This window comes from Delphinapterus leucas, chromosome 13, assembly GCF_059928025.1.
Source record: "Delphinapterus leucas isolate spDelLeu-1000000601 "Yukka" chromosome 13, BTC_Dleu_Yukka2, whole genome shotgun sequence".
In the NCBI taxonomy this organism is placed as follows: Eukaryota; Metazoa; Chordata; class Mammalia; order Artiodactyla; family Monodontidae; genus Delphinapterus; species Delphinapterus leucas.
Window position 1 is genome coordinate 47,461,249 of NC_143141.1, and position 26,388 is coordinate 47,487,636.

General features: G+C 39.3%; 1 protein-coding gene and 1 pseudogene across 3 annotated transcripts in view; one reads left to right on the forward strand and one right to left on the reverse strand.

Annotated features, from left to right (window-relative positions):
- The window catches only part of CCDC85A (coiled-coil domain containing 85A), a 204,531-nt gene that overhangs the window by 28,710 nt on the left and 149,433 nt on the right, over nucleotides 1-26,388 (reverse strand). For 2 of the 3 annotated variants that reach the window (XM_022597156.3, XM_022597161.3), the window contains exon 3: nucleotides 20,644-20,720. The exons of the other annotated variant lie outside the window; for it this stretch is intronic. In XM_022597156.3, the coding sequence (XP_022452864.1) occupies nucleotides 20,644-20,720 (77 nt within the window). The remainder of the gene's footprint in view (nucleotides 1-20,643; nucleotides 20,721-26,388) is intronic. 3 annotated transcript variants of the gene reach the window in all.
- Nucleotides 190-3,814, forward strand: LOC111186489 (geranylgeranyl transferase type-2 subunit beta-like; annotated as a pseudogene).

Here is a 26,388-nt window from a genome sequence, read left to right on the forward strand (position 1 = left end):
AAATTCCCACTATTTTTCCTTCTCATTAGCCAGTTATTATTTGAGCAAAATAAATTTATTCTGAAAATCTGGAATCACTTCCATCTATTTCTAAAGCTGCAGTGAAGTTCAAATACGTTAAAAAAAAAAAAACAGAAAAACCAAAGAAACAGTAACTGAAAAGATCACTAGGAATGGTTAGCAGACCAAAAGTAGAAATAAGACCTTATTACTGAGGCATCCAGAGTATATGCTGATTTCCATCAAAATCATTATGTAATTTCCATACAAAATGATTATATAATCATTAGGTAATTACAAAATCATTATGTAATGTGAATATTAAAAAAGTTATCATCAAGAGAAATATTATTCTCAACTTAATTACGTGTAGGCCAATCAATCTGTAAGTATCCAGGCGTTCCCAGCTAAGGAAGCCAGAAGGTAGTATTTATTCATTCACTCCTCATTTATTATGCCAAATAATGGCTAAGATTGAGGTCTGTGGAGTTGCAGTTGAGGCTGTGAGGAACTTCAATTCAGAGAACCTGAAATATTAAACAGTTGTCACAGTCAGGGAAACAGAAGTTGTTCAGAACGATGTGAGCCTAGGACACGAGGGACAGAATACCAAGAACTGAGGCTGACATGAAAGGCAGGAGGTCAGATGATGGAGAACCTTCTATACCATATGAAGGATTTGAAATTTATTCTATGCTGAGGGATGAGCTACGTGACAAGACCTGATTTGGTTTGATAGATTGCTCTAGGAATAATGTGGAGAATGATCTGGGTGGGACAAGACTAGGTAGGATCAAGTCTAATTAGGAGATTAACAAAGAAGTTCAAGTAAAAAATGATTACCCATCACCTACACTGGACAATAGCAGAAGGAATAAAAAGGATATTGATGGATTACAGGGCAGGACCTTTTGAGCCTTAATATTTACTTCAGTGGAGGCAGGGAGGCTGAAAGAGGACTCTGGGATGGGTACCAGCTAAATGGTCATGCCATTAACCAGGATAGGAAATGCCAGGGGAAGTAATATATCTCGTTCATCAGATTTTAGAATGAAGATCAAAGAGGGAACTAACAATATTAAACACAAAAGCATCTTTCTCACAAATACCCCCAACAAATGGTTTTCTTCTGACATGTAAAATAGGAGTTTGCAAAATAATTAAATTGTAAATGACTTTAACTTCATGCCATAATGAAAATATGTTCTTGGAAAAGAAAATAATTCTGAAATATCTATCACTCCAGGTGAAACTTGAAGATATTTAAATACAGTTTCCAGAAAAAAATAAAATAAATGAAAGTAATTACGGAGGTTAGCAGGATGCCTTTTTACAAGAATGAGAGAGGGCAAACCCCAGGAAGAAAAGAATTAATATCTTGAAAGGGCCAAAACAGCCAAAACCCTGTATCTCTGTAGCCAGAGCAATAACAGACAAAGAATAACCATGAAGGCCTGGTAAAAAAAAAAAAAAAAAAAAATAGCTGTTAAACAATAGGTAGGAAATGTGGACAATTAGATTTACGTGCATTCTGCTTGTAAGTAAAGAGTTTATGTGCTTAATTCTTGTCTTTTATTAACCATACACCTCCCTGTGAGAAAGACTGAAATTTCTAGAAAAAAAAGGAAGATCATACATCTAAATGAGTTTCCAATCAGGTTGACATTAAACAGTAAAAGTTTTTGGCATTCTTGCTGAGACAAACATATCTGAACACTTTTAGGTCTTGAGCTTATAAAAAATGGGGCAGGAGAGGGGCATGAGAAGGAGTGAGAGTCAGGGCATAGAAACGAAATGCCAGTGTAGATGCAAAAGCAAAAAAGTAATTCTAGCTCTTTTCGCTTTCAGACATGGGCACACTGCAGAAGGATGTTATTATCAAGTCAGATGCACCTGACACCCTATTACTGGAGAAGCATGCGGATTATATAGCATCCTATGGCTCAGAGAAAGATGATTACATTCTTACTCCCTCTGATGGTATTAATGTTATTGACGGAAATAAAGTTGTGGAATGTGTTCAGAGTCTACAGAAAGAAGATGGTTCTTTCGTTGGAGATATTTGGGGTCCCACTAAGCAGCTGGTCTAACTGGAGTTAATGGTCTGCTGGAAGTTCCAGCAGGCACTGTGCTAGTTATATCAGCATACAGGAGCACTAGAACAGAGGGGGCCAGCCTAAAAGATAAGGGCTGTGAATACAGTGCAGGCCGGAGAGACCAGCTGCTTTGTGGGATGTGAAAATCTACTTTTATGTAATAGGGAGAAATCGATACAAGATTCTCTTTTTGTGCGGTGGCAGTTTGGCTCTGTTGGGGAAGCTTGGAGCTATTAATGTGGAAAAGGCAATCGAATTTGTTTTATCATGTAGGAACTTTGATGGTGGGTTTGGTTGCAGGCCAGGTTCTGAATCCCACGCTGGGTAGATCTATTGGTACACAGGATTCCTGGCTATTACCAGTCAGTTGCATCGAGTACATTCTGATTTACTTGGCCGGTGGCTTTGTGAACGCCAGCCTGCGTCAGGTGGACTCCGTGGAAGGCCACAGAAGTTACCAGATGTACGCTATTCTTGGTGGGTGTTGGCTTCCCTAAAGATAATTGGAAGGCTTCACTGGATTGACAGAGAGAAACTGCGCAGTTTCACCTTAGCATGTCAAGATGAAGAAACGGGAGGATTTGCGGACAGGCCAGGAGATATGGTAGATCCTTTTCATACTGTATTTGGAATTGCTGGATTGTCACCTTTGGGAGAAGAACAGATTAAACCTGTTAGCCCTGTTTTTTGCATGCCTGAAGAAGTACTTCGGAGTGAATGTTCAGCCTGAACCAGTGAGCTAGATCAGATCCCTTGATGCAAAAGTTGCTTAGTGTCCTTTTACTGTTTTAACATTTCAGTATTTGAAGTGCTTAACAAACTTAATGACTGCCATTTAAATATTTTGTATATGAATTGTGTTGATTTTAATAAATTATATAATTACACATTTTTAAAAAAGCAATTCTAATTAACATTGCATTTGGCTTACAGAGCAGAGCTGAGTAATGATTGTGTTAAATACCTCAGCCCTTCAGAACCCAGTGGAAGACGTGTAGCTAGAGCCCCAGGGACCAAACAGATATTTAGCACAAATCCTTGCTGAGGTTACTGAGAAATATTACACTGTGAGGTGGTGTTCACTGGCCTGGCTTTGGCAAAAGGAAGGGTCTACGGTATCTTCAAGGGTCTTCCAGTCCCCGAAGCTCCCACACAAAATGGGGAGGTCAAGATATGAGAGAGGTCAACAGAGAGGCGGGAAGAGTCAGCTTCATCCAAAGGCAGCTACCACCCTAGGACACGCGTTCCTAACACAAATAACAACGGCTACCTGTCGGACTGCAGTTCACCCGTGCCATTTTGTGGAAAGCTCTACCTCAGAGCAATTCACAGTGATCTGACTGTTAAAGGCTTACAAAAGCAAGAGTGGTCCAAATGAATCTAGGCCCCATAAGCTCTGCACACATGGTAGTAATAAAATCACCAGCAGGGAGAAATGAGATCTCCCATTAGTGACAACACCGTTAAAGCACAAAAGGAAACATCATGGGGACATGAGCTCAATTTTCACAAACGGCTCTTACTAGGGGAGGAAGAAAATAAGTGATTTAAAAATATGTTTATTTGTGCGCTACTTCCTAACATAAATAATTTAGGATGCACTGCATGCCTCTCTCATTCCCTACCTTGAAATCTTGCAAGTGTCCCAGGGCACAGTCCACAAACCACTTTTTTTTTTCTCAACACTCATTCACAAAAATTTCTAATTCAGTCGCATAGCCATGTATTCTTTCAAATATTTATATCCAGCCCTGCCCTTTCCCCTGAGTCCCATATGTATACATCTAACTCTGCATCTGACATCTCCTCGTCGATGTCCAACATCTCAACTTTACCACGCCCCCAAAGAACTTGATTCCCCTGCACCCCTTAACCTGTTCCCCCCAATCTTCCCCATCTCAGTAAAAAGCACCACCAATCATACGGTTGCTTAGATCAAAATCCAAGGATCATCCTTGACTCTTCCCTGGGCTGCCATTCACTGCACAGTCTCTGTAAACAGTTCTTCCTGGGGTTGTCAGTACCCAACCGGTGAAGCCATATGTGGTCTCTTTCCCTTATATTCCACATCTAATCTGTCATAAAGCACTCCCAGCTCTACTCCAATATATAGCGTTGTGAATCCATACCTCCTCACCATTTCCACCCCTAGTTCAAGCTACCATCAGCCCTCTCAGTCTACCAAAGTAGCTCCCTATTGAGTGTCCTTATGTCCCCTCTCCCTGCCTCTACTATCTTTAGTCTGGTTTCAACCCAATATTCGCAGAGACCTTTAGGAAATGTAAATAGATACTATCATACCCTCACCCAATTCCTCCAATGGCTTTCCGTCAACTCAGACCCCAAGTCCACACGCTCGACCTTGGTCAACAAAGCCCACAGGGTCTGTTCCCTGCCCGTCTCTGACTTCACATCCTGTTACTCTCTGTCTCACTCATTATGTTCCAGCCACTCTAGCCTTCTAGCTCCTGTTTCCTCAAACACGCCTATCTCATTCCTACCCAAGGCTTTTGTCTTCGCTGTTCTCACTTCTTGCAATGCTCTATCCTAGCCACAATCTTTTCCTTCCTTCGGGTCTCTTTAGATTTCACATCCTCAGAGAGACTTTTTCTAACTCCATGTAAAATACCCCTCACTCCAGTCACTGTACAATTCTGTACCCTGCTTTTGTTTTGTTAACAGTGATTATCACTTCCCAATAATACGTATTTATGGTTTTAAAAGAATAATCCACCTACTAAGATGTAAGCTGCATGAATTTCTTATTCAGGGCTGTATCCCCATTGTCTAAAACAGTATCTCTATATAAGGGATGCTCAAAAAATACTTGAGGGGTAAAATATTGAATGAATGGTCAATACAAGTCATCAGCCTTACATGACCTATAGAAATCCCATTCCCTATTTGTTAGGGGTTGTTTTGGTTATATTAAGAAAAGCAGAGAAAGCCCACTAGTCACTCATCATTGAATGACTATCCCTGTACTAACTGAACAATAAATGTCAACATCTCTCATTCCAAAAAGCGAGGTTACTGCTTTTGTCTAGCCTCTATGAGATTCTGGGAATAAAGGACAGAATAATTGAGGGACTCCCCTGGTGGTCCAGTGGTAAAGAATCCACCTTACAATTCAGGGGACGTGGGTTCCATCCCTGGTCAGGAAACTAAGATCCCACATGCCGCGGGGCAACTAAGCCCACACGCCACAACTACTGAGCTCGCACACCTCAACTAGAGAGCCTGCATGCCACAAACTACAGAGTCCCATGTGCTCTGGAGCCTGCATGCCACAACTAGAGAGAGAAAACCCACAAGCCACAACTAGAGAGAAGCCTGTGCGCCGCAACTAAGACCCGACGCAGCCAAAAAAAAAGAACTGAAATAAAGAAGTTTCACCTCATCCCTCCACACAAATTTTGACCACAGCTAATGCCACAAACAAAGTCTGCCTAGTTAAAAATTTTATCTCTCCTGAAGTCTCTGGTTGAAGAACTTAAGAGGAATAAAAGGGCCAAAATTCTGAGATCATCACTAAATAAAGGACTTGGCTGAAGTTTAAAATGCACAGCTAAATTTTTCTGAAAAGTGACATTATGAAGCTTTAAGAAAGGCAAATCTTAAAAAAATATTATTAAGTTAGAATTTTTACAGTAGTATCATCCTGGAAAACAATCAGGTGTACCAGTAGTAATAAGTTTTCCAAGGCTGGCTAGAGCTGTTTTTAGAAAAAAGAAGGAAATAATATTTTGCTAACCCACAAGACTGATGACCCAGGGACTAATGAGCTCCATAATCAACTCACTGCCTGACCCTCAGCAAGTCACTTGTCCTCAGTGCTAAACGGGAGAGGCCTATCAATTAGCTTCATGTGGTGGCTGTGAAGGGGGACTAAGAAACCTGATTGCAAAGCACTCTGAAAACACTGAACACTATAGAGACAGGCTTGCTAATAGCCAGGTTGCCACCAGTCACCATCTAAGCATTGCGAATGCCCTTGGCTTCTCCCTCTTGGCTCTTCTGATATCAATCGATTGCTCCTGGTGACAAAGACAAAAAGACAAGTGAGGATTCTTCTCACCTGCCTAGTCCTCTCACTCACTCCTCACTTCCTGATCCACAGGAAACATGCTGGAGACTTGAACTAGCCTCAGTGTTCCTGTTGTTTCCAAAGCAACTGCAGAGCCCCTATGAAGGAAGAGACACTGTACAAACGGCCAACTGAAGGCCTTTCTTTTCTTTTCTTTCCTTTCCTTTCCAGGTGCACACAGACCACAATTAAAACCACATATTTAACAAAGATGATGAGAGAGGAGAAGATTAATATGAAGGACTTGAAAACACAGAATTCACTTAATTCTTATCAGTGATCTCCCTATTTCTTATTCTTTCATGAAATGCCCTCACTTAAGGGAAAAGGGAGATTAATTGATTTCTGACCTCCTCCCAAGCCAGACATGGTTTTCCTCATTCATTGATAAAACACTGATTTAGAATTTTGTTTGTCTGTGAGGGACTATATAGAAATTCACGTTCTTCCCAAGCCACCAGCTGTACGGTATCTATTTTAAAGACAAGCCTGCCCCATGTTGTCTTCCCAGCAATTTCTTGAAGGCGTGCAAGAATAGCCAGGACACAAAAGCAATATAATCACTCGCTCACTAAAGTACAGATTCAGTCACCATACACTTGCGTTTCAGAAAAGTACAGATTTCCTATCTGTTAGCACCACAATTGTCCTTCCTGTATGGGAGGACTTGCCTTTTCAAGTCAAATGCAAGCATGTGGATCCCCAGCAAAATCATTCCAAAGCTAAGTGGTTTGCTAGGAATCTCTTGCTCAACTACTCCTCTGGTTCAACTGCAGCACTTTTCAAATACCAGATACTGATTGCTCAGGGCAGGTTTGGGGATGATAAGACAAAGGAACTTAAACCAATGAAAAAATAAATAATACTTTTTGAGAAGAGTATTTGCATACAATAAATTCTCTATGTACAAATGCAAATTTATGTAACAATATGAGACCAATTTTTTTAAAATAATATTAACAGATAACCCAAGCAATTGACACATAAATATTTTTAGTGTAGGACAAGGGTCAGCAAACTACTGCCAGAGTTAAATCCAGCCTCTTTCTCCTGTGTTAGAAACAAAGTTTTATCAGAACACAGCCAAGCCCATTCATTTAGACTCTGCATTTGTTTTCAGCTGTTTTGGTGCCACAGTGACAGACGTGTTGTTGCAACACACCATATGGCTCACAAACTTGAAAATGTTTACTATCTGCCCCTTTACTAAAAAAGCACCAAACCCTGGTTTAGAAGATAACAAGGTCACTGCAGATTGGAATAGTCTGGGAAGTTTCTAGAGAAGGAGGCAAGCAGCTTAAAGAGAAACTACAATTGAACCAGAAGATAAGTGATAAGTGGACAAATATTTTTTTCCTGAGTAATTATTTATCTACAGACTAGAAATGTCCTTAAGATTGAGAAAAGGATGAGATCTTCCTATGCTGAGAAAATCATTATTAGAGTGATGAAACTCTCAGTGAACAGCAAAACAGATGGACTAGAAAATAAACTGGGTTTCTTGGCTAATTCCCAATTCACACCCCAGTGATACCACACCAGAGGTTTGTCGTGGATGGAGGTGGTGGTGATGGTGCTGGTCGTGGTGTTTTCAAACCTAACTTGCTTCAAGAGAAACATACTTGCCACGTGACAAGTTTCAGCAAAATGGGGAGAATGCTAGACTAGTGGTAACAGAAAATCTGGACACGAACCCTGCCTCTGCCCGTTAGTGAACACACTCTCACCTGCAATAGAGATAATCATAGGGACCAAGGTCAGAATGGGAATCAGTATCCCAAGATGGACTCAGTGTTGGTCCAATACCCAGGACCTCAGCTGATACTCAGGCTGTGGTTAGTGCTTGTGTCCTAAACAAGCCTCCAGGGCAGAATGGGTGATTCAACCATCACATCCTGTGCCCTGAGGCAGACCCAGCTGCAAAGGTCACAGGTTTTTCTAAATCATCCATCCTGCTGTGGTCCAAGCTGTTTCTCACAGAAAGAAAGGTCCATTTTAGGTTACAACCTCATCATTTAAAAGAAGAAAGGACATATACAAATAAAAGAATTAGACACTATCCTTTTCATGACCTATAATGGGGTCTCTCCTGGAGCCCTGAAGACTTAAGATTCTGAACAAACGCTTAAAACCAGTAGGATTGATGCCTTCAAACAGAATTACCATAAAGATACATCTAAAATAAAAAGCACAGTTTAATAAGGCAATAAGGTATTAAAAATCAATGTGATAACAAAATCGAACATTTTCTACTGGTTAAAAGACTAGTTAAGGTCTACTGACTCACTCACAAATTACGCTGGCATCATTTATAGCCCTGAAGCCCTGAGAAACCACCTAGAATCCAGAGATGTCTTATCACATTCTGGTAACTGACTCTGAAGAACCTTGTCAACATCAAGATCCTGAGCAGGGCGCTTATTTTAAGTGAAAAGCATTGGAAGGGCAGCTGCCCTTACCTGCTCTCATGCCCACTTTGATCTTGTTCTCAAGTGTCAAAGACTCAATATAACTGGTTTCCCTAAGAGAATCCTTTTTAATAAAACGAATGCTGTGAGGCCACATAAGCCACCTTCTTTAAAAATTACCGTCTAGTAGAGGGTCCAGTCTTAAATGGACCTCTCCAAAGTCCTTTTCAATTGGCAATGAATGTGAGCTGCCATCACTAACTACCTTACCATTTGCGGAAGTCATCAACAAACGCATGTGAGTTTCGCTGGTTAAGGAATTGTGCATTAAAATAGGAGTGAGATGAGAACAGGGGCTGAAAAGTGAATGGAATTTGTCCCAAACAATATAACAAATTTCCAAACGCAGTTGCTAAAGTCCCCTCTGTCTAACTCTGTCGGAAAGAAAGCATTCAAGTTCTAACTAGCTTCTGTTAACTTCCGGCACTCAATACATGCCTGGCATCCAAAAGGATGAAGACCCGTCATTCCCACACAATTTATTTGTGATCAGATTTACTGGAGTTGTGATTTATTTCTGAGTGTGTATTTTATGTTTTACTTTTATGATATTTCTGTAGTTAGGGTTATTAAATTTCCTAGCATATGAAAATGTTTAAATAAAAAAATTCTTTTTGACATTAAGACACACCAGTCTTGAATGGCAAAAACAGCTGAAATATGTTGACTATTAAAAAGCCTTTCTTAGAGCCAGCTTTTATGTAAGTCCAGGATGGCTCCCATCTGCGCCTGGGTTTATTAGTTTTTTGTTATCTGTCAAACATTAGAACTTCTGCTTCACATGTTGTTCTGTTGCAAATGAGAGGCATCTTAGGTCAAGAAAAGACAGTATCAAATTCCTTTATTTGCTATACTACATTTACATCAGATTTACATTTCCTCCATGATCCTTACATTTTTGTATCCAATCTTTGTTCTAATAAACTGCTAAGAGCAATAGCTGGATGAATAGAACTACCAAAATACTAATTAGTCCAAGGGTTTTAAAGCAAGGTTAGCTGTCTCCTTGTGTTTTATTTTTCTCTTTTTTAAAAAAATAATAATTCAAAAGTTGCTTCTACTTCTCCAAACTATATTACGGAAGTTACAAAAATCTGAAAGAGGATAAAAATTCTGAAAGAGGGCTCGATGATCCGTGTGCCTCAACTAAGCACTCCTGAGATCACAAGTATCTGAGATGAGTGGATTTTTGTGAGATATCGAAAAGTTTGAGGACAAGACGTTCTCCCAAAGGAAAGAATTAGACCAGGGAGAGACACTTGAAACAAGGATAATGAAACACTTTCAGAAGGGAGGAACGATCTTCGAATAGGCTGTCCCTTCACTACTAGTACCTCTTCCTTCCCACCTGTGATTCTGGGCTTCACACTAGGACCTGTGGTAAGAAGTACTTTTCCTATAGGCTTTGGGCCTGGAACAAGGTGGATCGCAAGCAGGAGTTGGGGAATTTTCTCAGCCCAGGGAATGTTGGGAGACCTGATCATAGGAGCCTTGGGGAAGGGCCAGGGCCTCACTATAGCAGCCAAAGTCAGGACCAGACTATGGAGGCCAGGGAAACCTGTACACCTGAGGAGGGAGCAGCTCCCAAAGGCAGGCTCCCAGGGGCTGAGTGCACAGATCCCATCCCCCCACCCAACCTGTGCTGGCCTGGCTTGAGCAAACACAGTCTACCGTGACTTTCAGGAATGCCACATTTACACGTGTGGGTGGGTTGTTTTTTCCAAGTACCCCATTGCTTAGCAATACAGAAACTACGTTGTAGAATTTCTAGATTAAGCTCTAAAATAACCCTAAATCTACTAAGAATTATTTACCCAGCCAGTAAAGGCCCTTAAGTCGTAAAACAATTAAGGGGAAGCCTGTCATTTATTTCATACGCTCTCTTTCTTCATTCTGCTTCTCTACCCATGCTTTAATTAGCTTCGTGTGTCAACATGACACCAGTTTATACAGGCTCCGTGGCACACGATCTAAAAGATAATAAAGAAAAGTTCCATGTGAACTGTAAAAGTGACACTGATAACTGTCTCGCGATGCACCTCCTACCATTTTTCTTTCATTTTCTACGACAACCACAGAATCTAAAGAAAGGCCCGGTCCACTTCTTGCTGGCTTTTATTTCAGGTGCTTTAGTCTACAGTCTACAGTTGTCCACAACAAATAAGTTTCCTTTGAAAGAACATTGTCTTCTTTCTGTGGATCCCAGTATAGCTGCCATTTGATCCATATGCAGGGAGTCATGTTATTCTCCTCAGTCTAGTCACACTGCAAAAGACTAATATCTGGTATCTCGTATCTCTGTCATCTCTTTTTCACAGTAATCTATTTTGGCTTCTTTCATAATTGAATTCCTGAAAAGTATGTTACATTTTAAAATAAAGAATATATATTGTTTTGGTATAAATTAGAGGTAAATAAAAGTTGATTTTCTAACATTTCCTATATTGATGATCTCTTTCATCATAATTTTAAAAATTTTGTGAAATAACATTCTCCATTTATTATATGAAATCCTTTGAAATCGTTTTTAAGACTTTATTTATGGCTGCATCAGGTCTTTAGTTGCGGCACGCAGGATCTTCGTTGAGGCATGCGGCATCTTTCATTGCGGCGCACAGACTTCTCCCTAGTTCTGGCGTGTGGGTTTTCTCTTCTCTGGTTGTGGCGTGCTGGCTCCAGGCTGCATGGGCTCGGTAGTTGTGGCGCTCAGGTTCCAGAGCGCGTGGTCTCTGTAGTTTGTGGTATGTGGGCTCTCTCACTGAGGCGCGCGAGCTCAGTAGTTGTGACCCGCGGGCTTAGTTGCCCCGCAGCATGTGGGACCTTAGTTCCCTGACCAGGGATCGAACCCACGTCCCCTGCATTGTAAGGCGGATTCTTTATCACTGGACCACCAGGGAAGTCCCCCTTTGAAATATTTTTAACAGTGATTTGTAAAAAACGTTTACATTGGTTTATGTGCTTAGAGAATATCTTAAGTTCTGGGGATCTTTATCATTGGTACCAACTTTGAAAAGGCATTTCTTTCTCAAATGATAATACCTAATAGGTAATACTGAATTTTTAAAAAGTAATAGGACCATTCACACTTTTGGGCTCCCTTTGAAATACTGTGTTCACAAACTGGGTGTAGAGTACAGCGCTCGACGATACTTGTGGAGTACCACGGAGACCATGGCAGATCGAAGAGCCTGTGCTTGCCAGGTGATGAGTGACACCCATGCATACTTCCTGAGCGCTCCTCTTGATCACTGGAGAGAACGAACTCAATCTTCACTGCGTTTCTATATCTGTTCTCGACTACAGACCCCTTCATTCTGGGACTTGGTAACTTTGCATGGGTATAAGATGGACACACACGCTTTTACTTATCCTTGGGCTCAGAATGTTCAGGGCTGAAAGAAACCACACTTCCCAATGAAGAAACAGAGGCCTTTGTATCTGACCAGAGAGAAATCCGTAAGGATTCACTACACTCATCTTGGTTATTTTAAAATGTGTATGTTGTTAGGGAAAACTAGTGCCTTTATGTTCATTACATATAATTTTATATAAATAAGGGGACTGCACATTATCTCTCAAAATATACATAAGCTAACACTGCCCAGACTAGTATGTAAGCCCCGTTACATGCATACTTGATATGATATGAGCCTCAAAGATTTACACATAAGACTGTACATTACTTAAATTTAATAGCTGTCTGATGAAATTTTATTAACTTTAGAACACAATGAGGAAGAATAACCCACAATGACATAAATACACACTAAATACACACCTGTAAATAAAAGATCCAATATGGTGCCAACCTGTAGTTTTAGGGAACTTTATATCAAAATTAAAAGAGGCACGCCTCTTTTGTGTATACATTACACATATACACAAACTTTCTCTGGGTAAAGAGTCATGGATTCGCAGAGCTGAGCAGAACCTTCCACCTCACCTTTGACAATCCTCTTTTCTAGTCAAGACATTTACGGTTCACAGAGGTTAGGGTATCATCCTGGTCCAGCAGCTCTTTAGACCAAGTCCTAGTTCTTGTAATTCCCATTCAGTGCTTGTTCTAGCATATTCACAGTGACTCCTTTAATTACTTGATTGTTAACAGAGTCCACAGTCACGGCTGACCATGTCTCAGCTTTCTAAAAACGACTTAGTTATGTTTTGCTTAGTTTTCACACAATGATAGCTTTTTAAGTATAATTTAGGAAAGTCTCAAATCACTTAGAAATTTGTTTACTTAAACTGTCTTACTTTGTCAAAGAATATAATTATTTGCCTACACTACATTTATTATCTATATTGTATTTATACTTAGGCAATATATAGGCATTGCCTATATTACATTTATACTTGCCTACTTTACATTTTGATATAGTAACTATCAGTTATTAAGAGGCACCAATTTTAATTTTTATTGTGTTATAAATGTGATCCTTTTCCTCAGGCTACAGCGAAGAAAGAAACTAGACGTTTAGACCCTTACATGAAAAATGCCTAAACTCCACTGTAGGAAAGATTTGAACCAGAAAGAATAGGAGGACAGCACAGTTCAGATGCCTCTTTTCCATCAGTCAGAGAGGTAGTGACCTCCAGTGGGAAATGGAGACCAAAGTGAGACTGTGCTCCAACGGGAGTCTCCGCACCTTTACGAGTGTCAACTAAGCCAGGTTTTCATCGTTTACATTTTTTGATATCCATATTTCAATAGTATTTACATTTAGTTTGCTTAATTTAATCCCCAAGTCAAACATTACACAGTACTTTCCACCACTTTCTCTGAGACTGTTTTCTTACCCTTAGAAAAAGCAAGAAAAGGGAAGACTGTTTCATCTTTACCTCATAAAACATTTTTGACTCCACTCTGGATTAAAAAAATAATAATAATAAGCGTAGAGTGCCATTTCTACAGGACAAGGCAACATTAATTTCTCTTGTCGTTCCATCCCAAATTTTCCCCAAATATTCCTCCATATTGCTTACCATTCAAATACCTATGATTCTAGTTGATATTACTACACAGCAAAACTTTGTGCTGAGAGAGTCCCATTGTTTTTGGTGACAAATTCTGCCAAGGACAGGTAGCAAAAATGCTACTATTTTTTATGGCTACTACTAATCAAAACAACATTTTTAAAAATATGCCCTAGCGATAGAATTACTAACATACCAGTATAGCTATAAAAAGGCAACACTGTTAAATATGAATTATTGATACCACAGTCCCTAACAGTGGAGTACCTTTTAAATTCAATAATTCTATTAATAAGTTTAATAAGTAGTATAGCTATGTTGCTTGTTGCATTTCTATTTCACCTATTTTCCCTCATGAGAAATAAGATTTCTCATCATGTAGCAGATTCTCAAACAAGAATCCTTAAGCATGAGGGGGTGACAGAATAATGTTGCAAATCCCTTCACTCTGAGAGACTCCATGTTGCTTTAGACATTTTTGCTGTGAGCTTTACTCTCTTTGATATTTTCTCTGATAGATTTTCGCTTTTCCCTTAATCCAGTCTCCATGTATTTAGGTTCTCCAGCATGACTTTCCCCCATCAACTTACTTCCCATATCTGTCTCTTTTATTCCAATACACCCACACCACTTGTGTAGTACCCATCTCCTTTGAAAACTCTATACAGAAAAAGCCTTTTTCCTTTTCTTTAATTATATAAATCATGGTGATTTAGAGAAAATTGTAATCCACAATCACTATTTCTCTGGTGGAGTCCATTTTTTCCCCAAATATGGCTCTAGCAGCAACCAACCCTTAATGGATGTAACTAATTTCTTCTATCAGTAGCATCCAGCTTCTACTCAGGTTGTGCAACATAATTAGAGTTGCTATCCATGAAAAACTTTTTTGCGCAAGTTGCCCTTCATGAGTGCCACAAAGGTAATTTCCATGCAAATAACAACTGAAAGATACCACCACTCGCTCTTAGCATCCTCGAAAGCACTACTCCGTGTCTGCTTTTGTGCTATAGTTACTGAATTTTTCTTCCAGAGCAGTTCCAACCGTAGAAGAGCCATATATTTATGACCCGATAAGGCAAAAATGACTTGCAAAACATAAAGTCAGAAAATGTGGAAAGGAGAAAGAGTGACACAATAAATAAATACTTCCATAGCAAAACAGGAAAAGCACAGGAGGGAAATCTACACATCATAGAGAAACGACCCTCCCCGCCCCCCCCAATCTCTCCCCAGCACGCCGGCAATCTGCATAAGCACACAGGTGAGGGAGCTTTTCCGAGATGAGATGCTGGACCTGGGGTGTGTTGCCATGGAAGTGAGGGGCTGGATTTCTTCAGCTCCTGGGTACCCTCCCTCAGCACTTCTGGCAATGGTGACAGCTTCTTTCCTTTGTTCAGGAACTGCTCTGAAAACGGCTCTGCCTCTTTTCCCAGTGCACTGAAAGACTGCATTGTTGAGGCCACCTTGCAACCGAATTGCACGAGAGGGAGATTTTTCATTTCCACTCCTAAAATTAGACTCTTGTGTGTGTGCTAGCACAACAGACAGAGAAACACTTGCTGAAAAGGGCCCACTCAGTGGTGCTCCAAGTTGCCAGTGCCTTTCTAAGACATTTGCTGAACCCACAGCACAGGGCAGGCATAGGACACCAGGCACCTACGCTGATGCTGGAAAACTTGCTCTAAAATCCTGGTCTCAGGAGGTGGGTGGTTTGTTCTGGAGAGGGTCTCTGAGGCATAAAGGACACACAGTGCTTTCCAAGCAGGTGTTGGTGCCAGAGTATTAGAGGAAAAGACAGGTTTCCCAGTAAGACTTGTAGCAAATGTACTTAATTGGCTTTGGATTTACAGCAAACTGCTTGCTTCTTGTCTTTAGCCCTCTCCATAATGCAAACTCCAAACTCAAAACAAGATAGGTGAAAATAGCTTTAAAAATATTAGTTTTTACCTTATGGTTGTATCTGAAAAGTAACTGATGTCTTCAAAGGATAGTATTATTTATAATAAAATCATCAGATAGGTATTCTTCACTATCCACTTTAAGATATTTTCTCCTTGAACAGACTGCATTGCAGACATAGCACATAAACATATTGGCTAGGTCTAGATTAAAAAACCTTTGTGACCATCAAGAAAAGGACAATGGAATGAGCAGAGAGATCCAAGCAAGGGTTTTGAGTTTAGGCTAAAATATCAAATGTCACTGGGAAACGCCTTGAAAGCCACTACCGTATCTATGTTTCCCTACCCACCTACCTCCAAATCATCTGAACGGAAAGACCTTCTCTGACCACATTCTGTTAAGTATGAATTTTTCATGCAGATATGGGTCTGTGGGTTTGTACAATAAAACTTTATGATTCTGAAGTATCTGGGAAATATGTCAGGGGGGAGAAGGCTCTAAAATGCATTTTTCTTTCACTTATGATACTGTGGCTTGAAGAACAATACTTCCCTTAAAAGCAGGAATAGAATAAACGTCTAACAAATCTTAGATGGCTAAGCAGATCCAATGTTAATTTTTAAGGTAAGGGTTAAAAAAACAATTTGACAATGAGATAAAAAGATTTAGCAGCTTAATTGCAGTGAAATAAGTTAATGGTATGAAATGATTGATGGAGGCACTGTGGTGCACTAGAAGGAACACTGAATAGGCCTGTGTCTTAGCCTGAGTCTGTCTGTAATCAGCTATCTGCCCAGGACTATATTCCCAGACTCTGTGAACCTTATATGCTTTTTCTAAAGGAGGGGATTGTCCAATCTCATATGTCAGGTTCTAGTCAGATTTGAAAATTAATGCCTTTTTATCCAGAGCAATCTTGTGAATACCTGAGATAGAAATGTTGCTTTTAAATTTGATAAGAAATTCCTTTACAACTACAACTTTACACCATCTCAGGTCTGTAATTTATAAATGCTTACTTATGACATTGTGGGTGACTTTACCTCATTGGATTTGAAAGTTAACAAAATTTCATAGCTAGCAGCTACATTTATTTAAGTAACACACAATCTTCATTTAGGGTTCATATTGTATTAAATATGTACACAGTGGAGCTGACAGACCAGTCTGAGCAGTTTTAGCATTACAGGTATATATTATGAGAGGGTAGACGCAATCGTGTGAAATATTTTTAAACATAATCTGTAAAAAATGTTCATGTTAGTTTATGTGTTCAAGGAAGATAATATCCCAGGTCCAGGTTATCTTCAGTGATCACTTATACCAACTTTCAAAAAAGCATCTTCAAGGTTAATCCTTGTTGCCTCATATGGCAGGATTTCCTTCTTTTTCAAAAGGCTGAATAATGATCCATTATATGTTTATGCCACATTTTCATTATCTATACATCTGTTGATGTACCTTTAAAGTTGCTTCCACATCTTGGCTATGGTTAATAGTGCTGCAATAGACACAGGAGTTTCAATGTCTCTTTGAGATCCTGACTGCAGTTCTTCTGGGTGACTATCTGGAAGTGGGATTGCTGGATCAAACGGCAATATTATGGCAAGAGAAATAAGCCAGCCACAGAAGGACAAATACCCCATGATTCCACTTATATATATGAGGTGTCTGACACAGTCAAACTCACAGAAGCCAAGAGCAGAGTGGTGGTCGCCAGGGGCTAGGAGAGGGGCAGGGAGAGATGGGGAGTCACTCATCAGCACGTATAAACTTTCCGTTACGCGAGATGAGTAAGTTCTGGAGATCGGAAGTACAACATCATGCCTGTAGATAACAATACTGTATTAAACGCTTAAAAATCGGTTAAGAGGGTAGACCTCATGTTGTCTTCCTCGCAAAATAAAAACAAAAGTAAAAAGGCATTTTCTTTTCAAATAATACCTAGCAAATAATACTGCATTTTCTGAAATTAAGGAGACTGTTCTGACTTCAAGACACCTTGAAATATTGCGTTTCCTAACTGGACGTACAGCGTAGCTCAGTGATCCTTGGAGGATGTTACAAAGGCTGCGGCAGAGCCGAGAGCTCTGTGCTTACTAGGTGCTGATCGGCCATGGCATCCATACTGACATTTCATCCATGCCTTCTGTGAGCTCCTCTTCCCCACCAGATAGAACCAAACTCAATCTTCACTGCACTTTCCTATCTATTTTCTAAAAAAAAACCCTTCTTTCTGGGACCTGGTAACTTCGCATGGGTATAAGACTGGACCCAAGCTTTAATTACACTTAGGCCTATGAAATACAAGAGCTGGGAGGAACCTTGTCATTTACACATCAAGAAATGGAAGCCTTTGCACCTAACCAGAAGGATATCCACAAGCATTTATGACACTCATCGTGTTTATCTTTAAATATGTATTTCTAGAGCAAAGTTGTGACTTTCTGTTCATTATACACAGTTTTATATAAGGAATGAAAGTAAGCATTAAGGAAATTTCTTCATCCAGGAAAAGGTTTTATGTAATTAGTCTAAATACTAAACTAACAGCAAAGGACCTTGCTACAGATATCACAAAAGATATCTGATATACTTGGAATTCCAATTGCCAACTATATTCTTATTACTGTTTATCCAAAGAAGTGGACATATTTTTATAAACTTGGGAGTAAAAAATAATACCTTCTAATCAAGGCACAGTGAACAAGCTCTTATAATTGGAAATCAAGTGTTCAGATACCGATACTAATTTATGCAAGGATGTCAACTTGTCACATTGAACTGACCTTGCAAATCAGCTCACATCATGCAGTCATAAATCCTTTCTGCAGGGAAATCTCACAATTATTTTAGTACCAATAAACATCTAAGAATAAATTACATATGTCTTTGTGCTAGTCGACCCAAGTCTCAGAGTTCCACGAGGATTCACCTGACATGATTCCCACTCCTCTAAGATCCATTTACTGTTTTCCATCCTCGGATCTCACCTACTGTCCCTGTTCGTTTCAGTTGTGTTTATACAAGTAGTTGCAAATTGTGGTTCTATCATATCTATCTTAGCTATAAACGAAGGCAATGCTCTCAAATACAGAAATTTAACAGAAATAATGTTTATGAACTGAGATAGATATTCGTTGCATAAGTCCAACAGCATATTTCAAACAACAGATTTTCTTTGCATTAAAGTACTTTGGACACGTAAAGAGCTGTTTAATTCTAAAACATTGTTTTTCCATTTTATCATCACTGAAATCAGCAAGAATTGGACACGGTATAATTGACAACATTTTTTTCTTTCTGAATAGCACACATGATAATGGTGCTTCTCACATCAATAACATCTTAGGTTCAATAAAACATGGTCTTTCTTAGCCATTTCTTGTGGGGAAAAACAAAAACAACAACAGCAATCTTCTTAGATAAAAAATAGCAATGCATTTAAAATTATATGAATTTGGAGAAAACAGTTTAATTTGTAAAGCGGTTTAATCTCTTCTACTCTTAACTACGCAAGCATTTAAATATGCACACACATATCAAGTATAGTTGAGGACTCTTCTGATTTCCCTTCAACACTCACTTTCACAGATTTTTAAAAATCAATTCTTGTAATTATTTTTGTGCCTCTTTTTCAGTAAGACAGCACACATGCACTCATTCAATACTCGGTATGAGTTTCAATTCTCACTCAGAGAAAAACCAAGAAACATTATCTCTTTTTTCCCTCCTTCTTGTCACTTACATTCCCAGTTGCCCGAGAGATGGTATAACCGTATATAAAATAATTACATCTTTTAGGTTTCTTGGAACAGAGACGTTAGATGTTGTCCGTTAAGGGTATTAGCACAGTCATACTCTGAATCCAATATAAAAGGGAAAATGGCAAAGAAATTTAAAAAGTGAAAAGTGTAGAAGAGCACAGGAAAATACTCTACCAGTAGTATTTTATTTCATAATGCAAACAATCCTTTCTGTCGTCATGAGCATTGACATATGTAAAGTTTGAGAAGGGTGAGAAATAGACTAATTTCATTTAATCTCGTGATTTCTATCTGGATGGCTGGCCAGTGGAAGAAAGAGAGAGGCATTCCCACATGCAGTACCTGACAGCTCAAATCATCCTCAGTGGGCAAAACTAGTTTAAAAGCGAAACAAGATTAAAAAGACCTAAAATATCTTTCCAAAGCCTTTGCATTAATGAAGTCTTTGTAATAATGTTTATATGTCTTCTCCTGAATTATAAACAGTCTTTGTCTTGACACTTAAACTGTTTACTAGCTGTTTGAGGTTTAATTTTCTCTTAGTCACTTATGAAATAGAAATAGTCACCAGAATGTAGAAAGAACACTAGCGACTAAATGCTGAGAAGACTCCTTTTTATGACATATTAAAAGACATTACTGTTTACCCGGCTGTCAAGGAAACCAAGCTAGAATGAGTAGATTTGTTCAACTCTTCAACAAAACATTTCCCAAGAACCACGACCTCAACCAACATCATTCTCACCAAGGTATCAGCCCGTGGAAAAAGTTTTTACAGTAAAATGTATGGCAAGGCGTTAAATCCCAGAAAAAGTGCCATTTTACATTCATCGGGGGAAAAAAAATTAAGCCCCAAAGTAAAAACTGTCAATTACTGTGATTGCTTTGTTGCACTGAAAGAGTTCAATTACATCACAAAGAATTTTAGAAAGTACTCATCTAATTAAAATATGAACTCCTCAAACTACCTGCAGCTTTCCCTAGCTCATAAATGAGCACATTTTCCATTTAAATAGGAGTCCGTTCCCTATATTCACCAACAACATGCATGACGGATGTGAGCAGTACCATCAAAGCACTTTCTACTTCTCTTCATTTTCTCTTTCTTCTTCCTTTCAAAATGATTTTACATTCATGTTTTAGACATCTGTGCCCTTTAGTATCACACTTAAGAATCTGGACAATATGATGGGTAAGTGGTTGATTACGGAAAGTAATCACGCTCTACATTGGTGAATGGCTGTTGACAAAATGATTTCTATCATGTAACTGAGACTTTAAATTCCACATAAAATGCTACAACTCAAATGACACTGACTAGCTATGAGCTTCTGGAAGTCACCCACCTGGGGCAGCATGCGATTTTCCTCCTCCAGCTGTCTTACTCTTGCCTCCAGCTGCCTAACATAGGACAAGGTTGATTCTAAAATTGAAAAGAAAGAACTCACATTATACACACAGGTCTTGTTTGGTACACTGTCAGGATGTTTCTGGCTCCATTTATTCAAATCAGGTAGTGACTACTTAATCTGATATTTAGAAAAAAAGATTTCTCCCCAGAAGAACAATAACAGAAGCCATTAAAACCATAGGCAGTCTGAACAACTGCACAGTGTTAAGGAGAATCAGAGAAATTTACAGGTGGTTAAGACTGCAGGTGTCTGTACACCATGCAGCCTTCAGAACATTAGACACGTTGAAGACAGTTATTCCCTCTTTTCTACTTATTTTGCGTATGTATTTTAAGCTTTCCCACACACAAGACTTCTTGTAACATTCATTATAACAGAGAAATTACAAGGTCTTTTAAAAAAATAGAAAATAAGAAGATATTTAAAATATCCAGCTCCCTTCATTTTCTCAATAACCTTTTCAAGTCTTAAAAGCAACATTTTGTTCTTCTCACAAATCTATAGATAGTATGACTATACCTAGAGAACAGCTACAAAGGGGCTAAATAATGTTAGTCTGAATTTTGACTTTGGCTGAGCATGACAGAGACTCAAGCTTTTCCCTTTTTAGGTAAACCAGGGCAGACTTGAAATTTGTTGTTTTCATTTCTTCAACAAGCTCAGGTGTGTGCTGACAGCTCAGAATCAGCATCATGCTTAGTATCTGTTCCATAGCAAAACTCTCGATTTTATAGCTTTACATTATGAAAAAGTTCACACGTGGAGCAAAGTGGAGTTTTCACTTTCAGGAACCATCTGACAGTGACTCTTCTTCATTAAATCCAAAATAATCAACTGCACAGCATCATACTGCAACATAGTTGCAATTCATTCATTACCCAAGAGCAAACGTATTTCAGGTATGGTGAAATGTACATGACCAAAGAATCCCTCCAGAGCATATTTCCACAGTTAATTTTAAAGCAGCAGATCATGTGCATGTTCCTCAGCCTCCAAAACACAAAACAGCAAGAGGCAAGGCCAAGAAGGTAGTGCATTTCAGAAGGAAACATTTGGAGCCCCTGATAATCTGCAGTTAGGATGGATATGTATGCAAATTAATACCTTGATCTGAAATTCATCACGGAAACTCTTAATTTTTATATAGAAATTGGTTATATGAACCCAATTCCATTTTGTGACCTCCAAAGCAACAAGGTAACATTTATATTTTCTTAAAATACATAAGAAACTTCAGTCCTTAATTCACAAATGTAAAAATTAAACTCATCCCTAACCGGTTTACAGCATGCCTGTTTTCACAAATGTTTGCAGAAAGTCCCCATCACTAACATTAATATAACCATCCACTAGATCTCACACCAATGGTGACGACTCGCCTTGAGCATTTCTCAACAAGACAGAAACACAAGGTAAAGGAAGCTGAAGACGTTTGCTAGAAATATGCTCTCATTTTTTTAGCTCAGTGAAATGTTAAGTGTTTGCTCTATGGACTCTTCAAAAGGGGGGAAAAAAAAGTATCGCATAAATGAATAACCAGCTTATTGATTTCATGAATCCGCTTTACTCTAGCAAATGAATAAGTGATTTGCTGATCATCAAAATGTGAATGTAGATTGCCTGATTTACACAGTTTTGCAAGTTCCCCTCTCTAATCTAAAAAAACAACCACTTGATAAGGGTCATTCGAGTGAAAAGTTGCTCAGAAAGAGTCTATTTAAATCATAAGCAAATAAAATTCTTTTTTCCTTTGTTCACAATTTACACCGTATCTTTATTGTCCCTATACTGCATCATCCTTAAGGCTGTGATACTGAAAGCAGCCGAAATGACTCTATACAGAGTGATTCAGGTGACATTTGAAAAATGCCACTGAATGGATTTTAATTCAGTAACTATTTCAGTCACTTTAATCTATTTCTCTTCTTTAAATCTTTGCAGTTTACATATTTGATGCAGTTTACATATTTGATGCTTTCATTAAGTTTCTACTTACATTAGGAAAGTCACATCATGTCAGTTCCCAAAAAGGGTAAATTCTTGAATTTGGAAAACATTCCTTAACTCCAATTTTTAATGTCAAGCTACAACAGATGAAGTCCAAATCTCTGTTTCAAAGCATTCACTGCAAATATGGGCAGGGACAGGAAATGATAGGGAAGATTTTTAGACAGGTAACGTAAAAAAACAAATTAGCTCTAAGGTAAAGGCAAAGCCAAGGAAAGTTTTGAGTTCATTTGCTCCACAAATATTGATTGCGTCACTGACGCGTGTTGGGCACTACGAGGGTTGGAATGAAGAAAAGGCCAGTTATTGCAAGTCTTAAGTTTCTCAGAATGCAAATTTCATTTTAGGATTACACACGCATGTGCTATGTTCCAGAAGTCCTGTTGTTCCAAGCTCACTCTCTTTTGCAATTATTATTTAACAATGAACAGATACGATGAATGAAAACACTCGTGTGTGTATGTGGGTGGGTGGGGTTTGGGGGACAGGAAGTATAGTTAATCTGCATGAATAAAAGAGAATTCACGCTGTTAGTTGTTTAATTCATCAAAAAACTTTTTATATACTCCTTTTATATTGGAGCGGAGCAGGCAGACTTTTTTCTGGAATATACTGGAAGATCATCACTGGCTCCCCAAGTCCCTATATGAAGAGCCATTGAGGAAAGCATCCAATCCTTCAATTGTGACATGAGAGAAAAATAAACATTTGTTTTGTTAAACCCTCATGATTTCAAGACTTATTTGTTATTGCATCATAGGCTAGCCAAGCCCAACTACTAGTATATAACCAATAATGGGACAGAAAATATGTAAACATTTTAATAAAACATAATAAAGTATAAGAAATTCCACTTTAAAAAATACACCTCAATCCACACCCCAGTCCTAGTTGATCATTAGAAAAAAAAAAAAGATAAAATCTTCTGTGTAAGAAAGAAAAGGAGCCCCTTGTGTGCTGGAATATATTTGACCATGTCTCCTACAATCCCTTCCCCAAGCTGCTGCTTCCTTTTTGTTCCTTACACAAGGACCTTCCAGAGTGGTGTCAACTATAAGATACACACTTCCATTACACCCAGGAAGTGTGGAGTACCACTGTGCTCCCAAGAGAAGTACATGACAAAAATTGGTGCTTTTATTATAAAGTGATACATACATGCACGTGCATGCACACACACAACTGCATTAGAACGTACTATCATTTGAACTGATCATTACATTTATACCAGTGGCTGACAGCTGTTAAAACATTTCAGAATGTCATTTTGGCTTTCAGAACTCTGAGAATGAGGTTCCAAAAGAAAATCAAGGCTCCTGCAGAAAACAGCCAAATACGAGGCTATACTCTACATCAGGGGTACCTAGGAACCACGAGCCAGGCCTCACAGCAGGAGGTGAGCAGTGGGTGACCGAGCGAGCGTCATCTGTACTTAGCCCTTACAGCCGCCCCCCATCACTCGCATTACCACCTGACCTCCGCCTCCTGTCAGATCAGCGGCGGCATTAGATTCTCATAGGAGCGTGAACCCTACTGTGAACTGCGCATACGAGGGATCTAGGTTGTGCTCTCCTTATGAGAATCTAATGCCTGATGATCTGAGGTGGAGCTAAGGAGGTGATGCTAGCGCTGGGGAGGGGCTGCAAATACAGATTATCATTAGCAGAGAGGTTTGACTGCACAGAGACCATAATAAATCGCTTGCAGACTCATATCAAAACCCTATCAGTGGGACTTCCCTGGTGGCGCAGTGGTTAAGAATCCACCTGCCAATGCAGGGGACATGGGTTCGAGCCCTGGTCCGGGAAGATCCCATGTGCTGCGGAGCAACTAAGCCCATGCACCACAACTACTGAGCCTGCGCTCTAGAGCCCATGAGCCACAACTACTGAGCCTGTGTGCCACAACTACTGAAGCCTGCGTGCCTAGAGCCTGTGCTCTGCAACATGAGAAGCCACTGCAACGAGAAGCCCGCGTACCACAAGGAAGAATAGTCCCTGCTCGCCACAACTAGAGAAAGCCCACGTGCAGCAACAAAGACCCAATGCAGCCAAAAAATAAATCTATCAATAAATTTATAACAAAACAAAACAAAACACCCTATCAGTGAGTGGCAAGTGAAAACAAGCTCAGGGCTCCCACTGATTCTGCATTATGGCGAGTTGTATCATTATTTCATTATATATTACAATGTAATAATAATAGAAATAAAGTGCACAATAAATGTAATGTGCTTGAATCATCCCGAAACCATACCCCCAACCCAGCTCCCGTCCGTGGAAAAATTGTCTCCCATGAAACGGGTCCCTGGTGCCAAAAAGGTTGGGGACCACCGCTCTATGTAGATATACAATATATTAAAGAAGGATCCTATCTTCAAGAAGTATATAACCAGTTGAGGGGCGATAAGGAGGGAAAAAAATAAAGCAATAGGTAATATGATATTCAGAGCTAAATCATGTGAAACCGGAGTACAAAAAGATCAATATTGGCTGCAGTTCTTCTGAAGGAGAAACTTGACTAATGGATCAACAGAAGCTTGAGAGACAGAGAGATGCTAGTAGAGCCACAGGACGGACAAGAATGATCCTCTTGTAAACAGGGAAGAGAGAAGGAATTCACATGAAGGAAGAGAGAGGGACATACTGGAAGCAGAAGGAGGAAAAGCCAAGTTGCGTCCCACATTCAGGGATCTAAAGAAGCCAGTGTCAAATCACAGCCATGCAAATGGTGAGATTTGCTTTTAACTTCCCCCAAGGGCATTTTATTTCTCTTTCTTGAGAAATCTATGGACATCTGCACATTAGAAAAGCCAGGTTAAGCAAACAATACCAATGTGAAAATCCAATGACATTCTCAAGAGGTTCTTTGGGTAAATCTTGGGCAAGTTTTCAAAGCAGAAACCATTTTCTCCATGTATCTCACTTTTCTCTGAACCTACACGTAGAAGTTCACAGGACCTCTTGTAATAAAACAAGTACGAGAAACAGTCATAAGAATTGCACTAACACACATCTAATTGATTCCAATTTGAGAACTGGAATGTACCTAAGAGATTCCCTAATCCAAACTGTCCCCCATCCTGACTCATTTGGCAGATAAGAGAATAAAGCCCAGAAGGTAGTGAACTTGGCCTCTAACACTGGGGATTAGTTATACATATACATTCAAAAGATTGTTTCATTCCTGGGGCATCACAGGGATTCCCATCCTGGATCTTCTAATCACTAAGATGTCAAGCTTCTCACGTAGACAGTTAAATTCTAACTTCTCCTTTTTTCTTCCTGATTGTAGATATTCTGGATGGACTTTTACCTTTAAAATAACTTGATATTCTCCTTGGACAATATCCTGGATTTGATTTCACTTCGATTTACCTGGAATGCATTCAATCATAAAAAGTAGCTCGACTTTCTTCTCTGCTAGTTTGAAAATACTCTGGTTGAAATATTAAACCCTCTAATTTCCCCCTTGATTTCTAAAGCAGTGTTTCTCTCCCTAGGGGAATCCTATCCTTGAAATCAGCCAAGGATTACTCTGATTATTGTACATGAATGGTTTACTGTTGATATTTGCAACTGTCTAAGGTTGGTCAAACTTCTGAGTAGTTTTGATTAGATCAAGTGCCGTCTGGTCTTCAAATTTTCAGGGCGAAAAATAAAACCTGGTAAT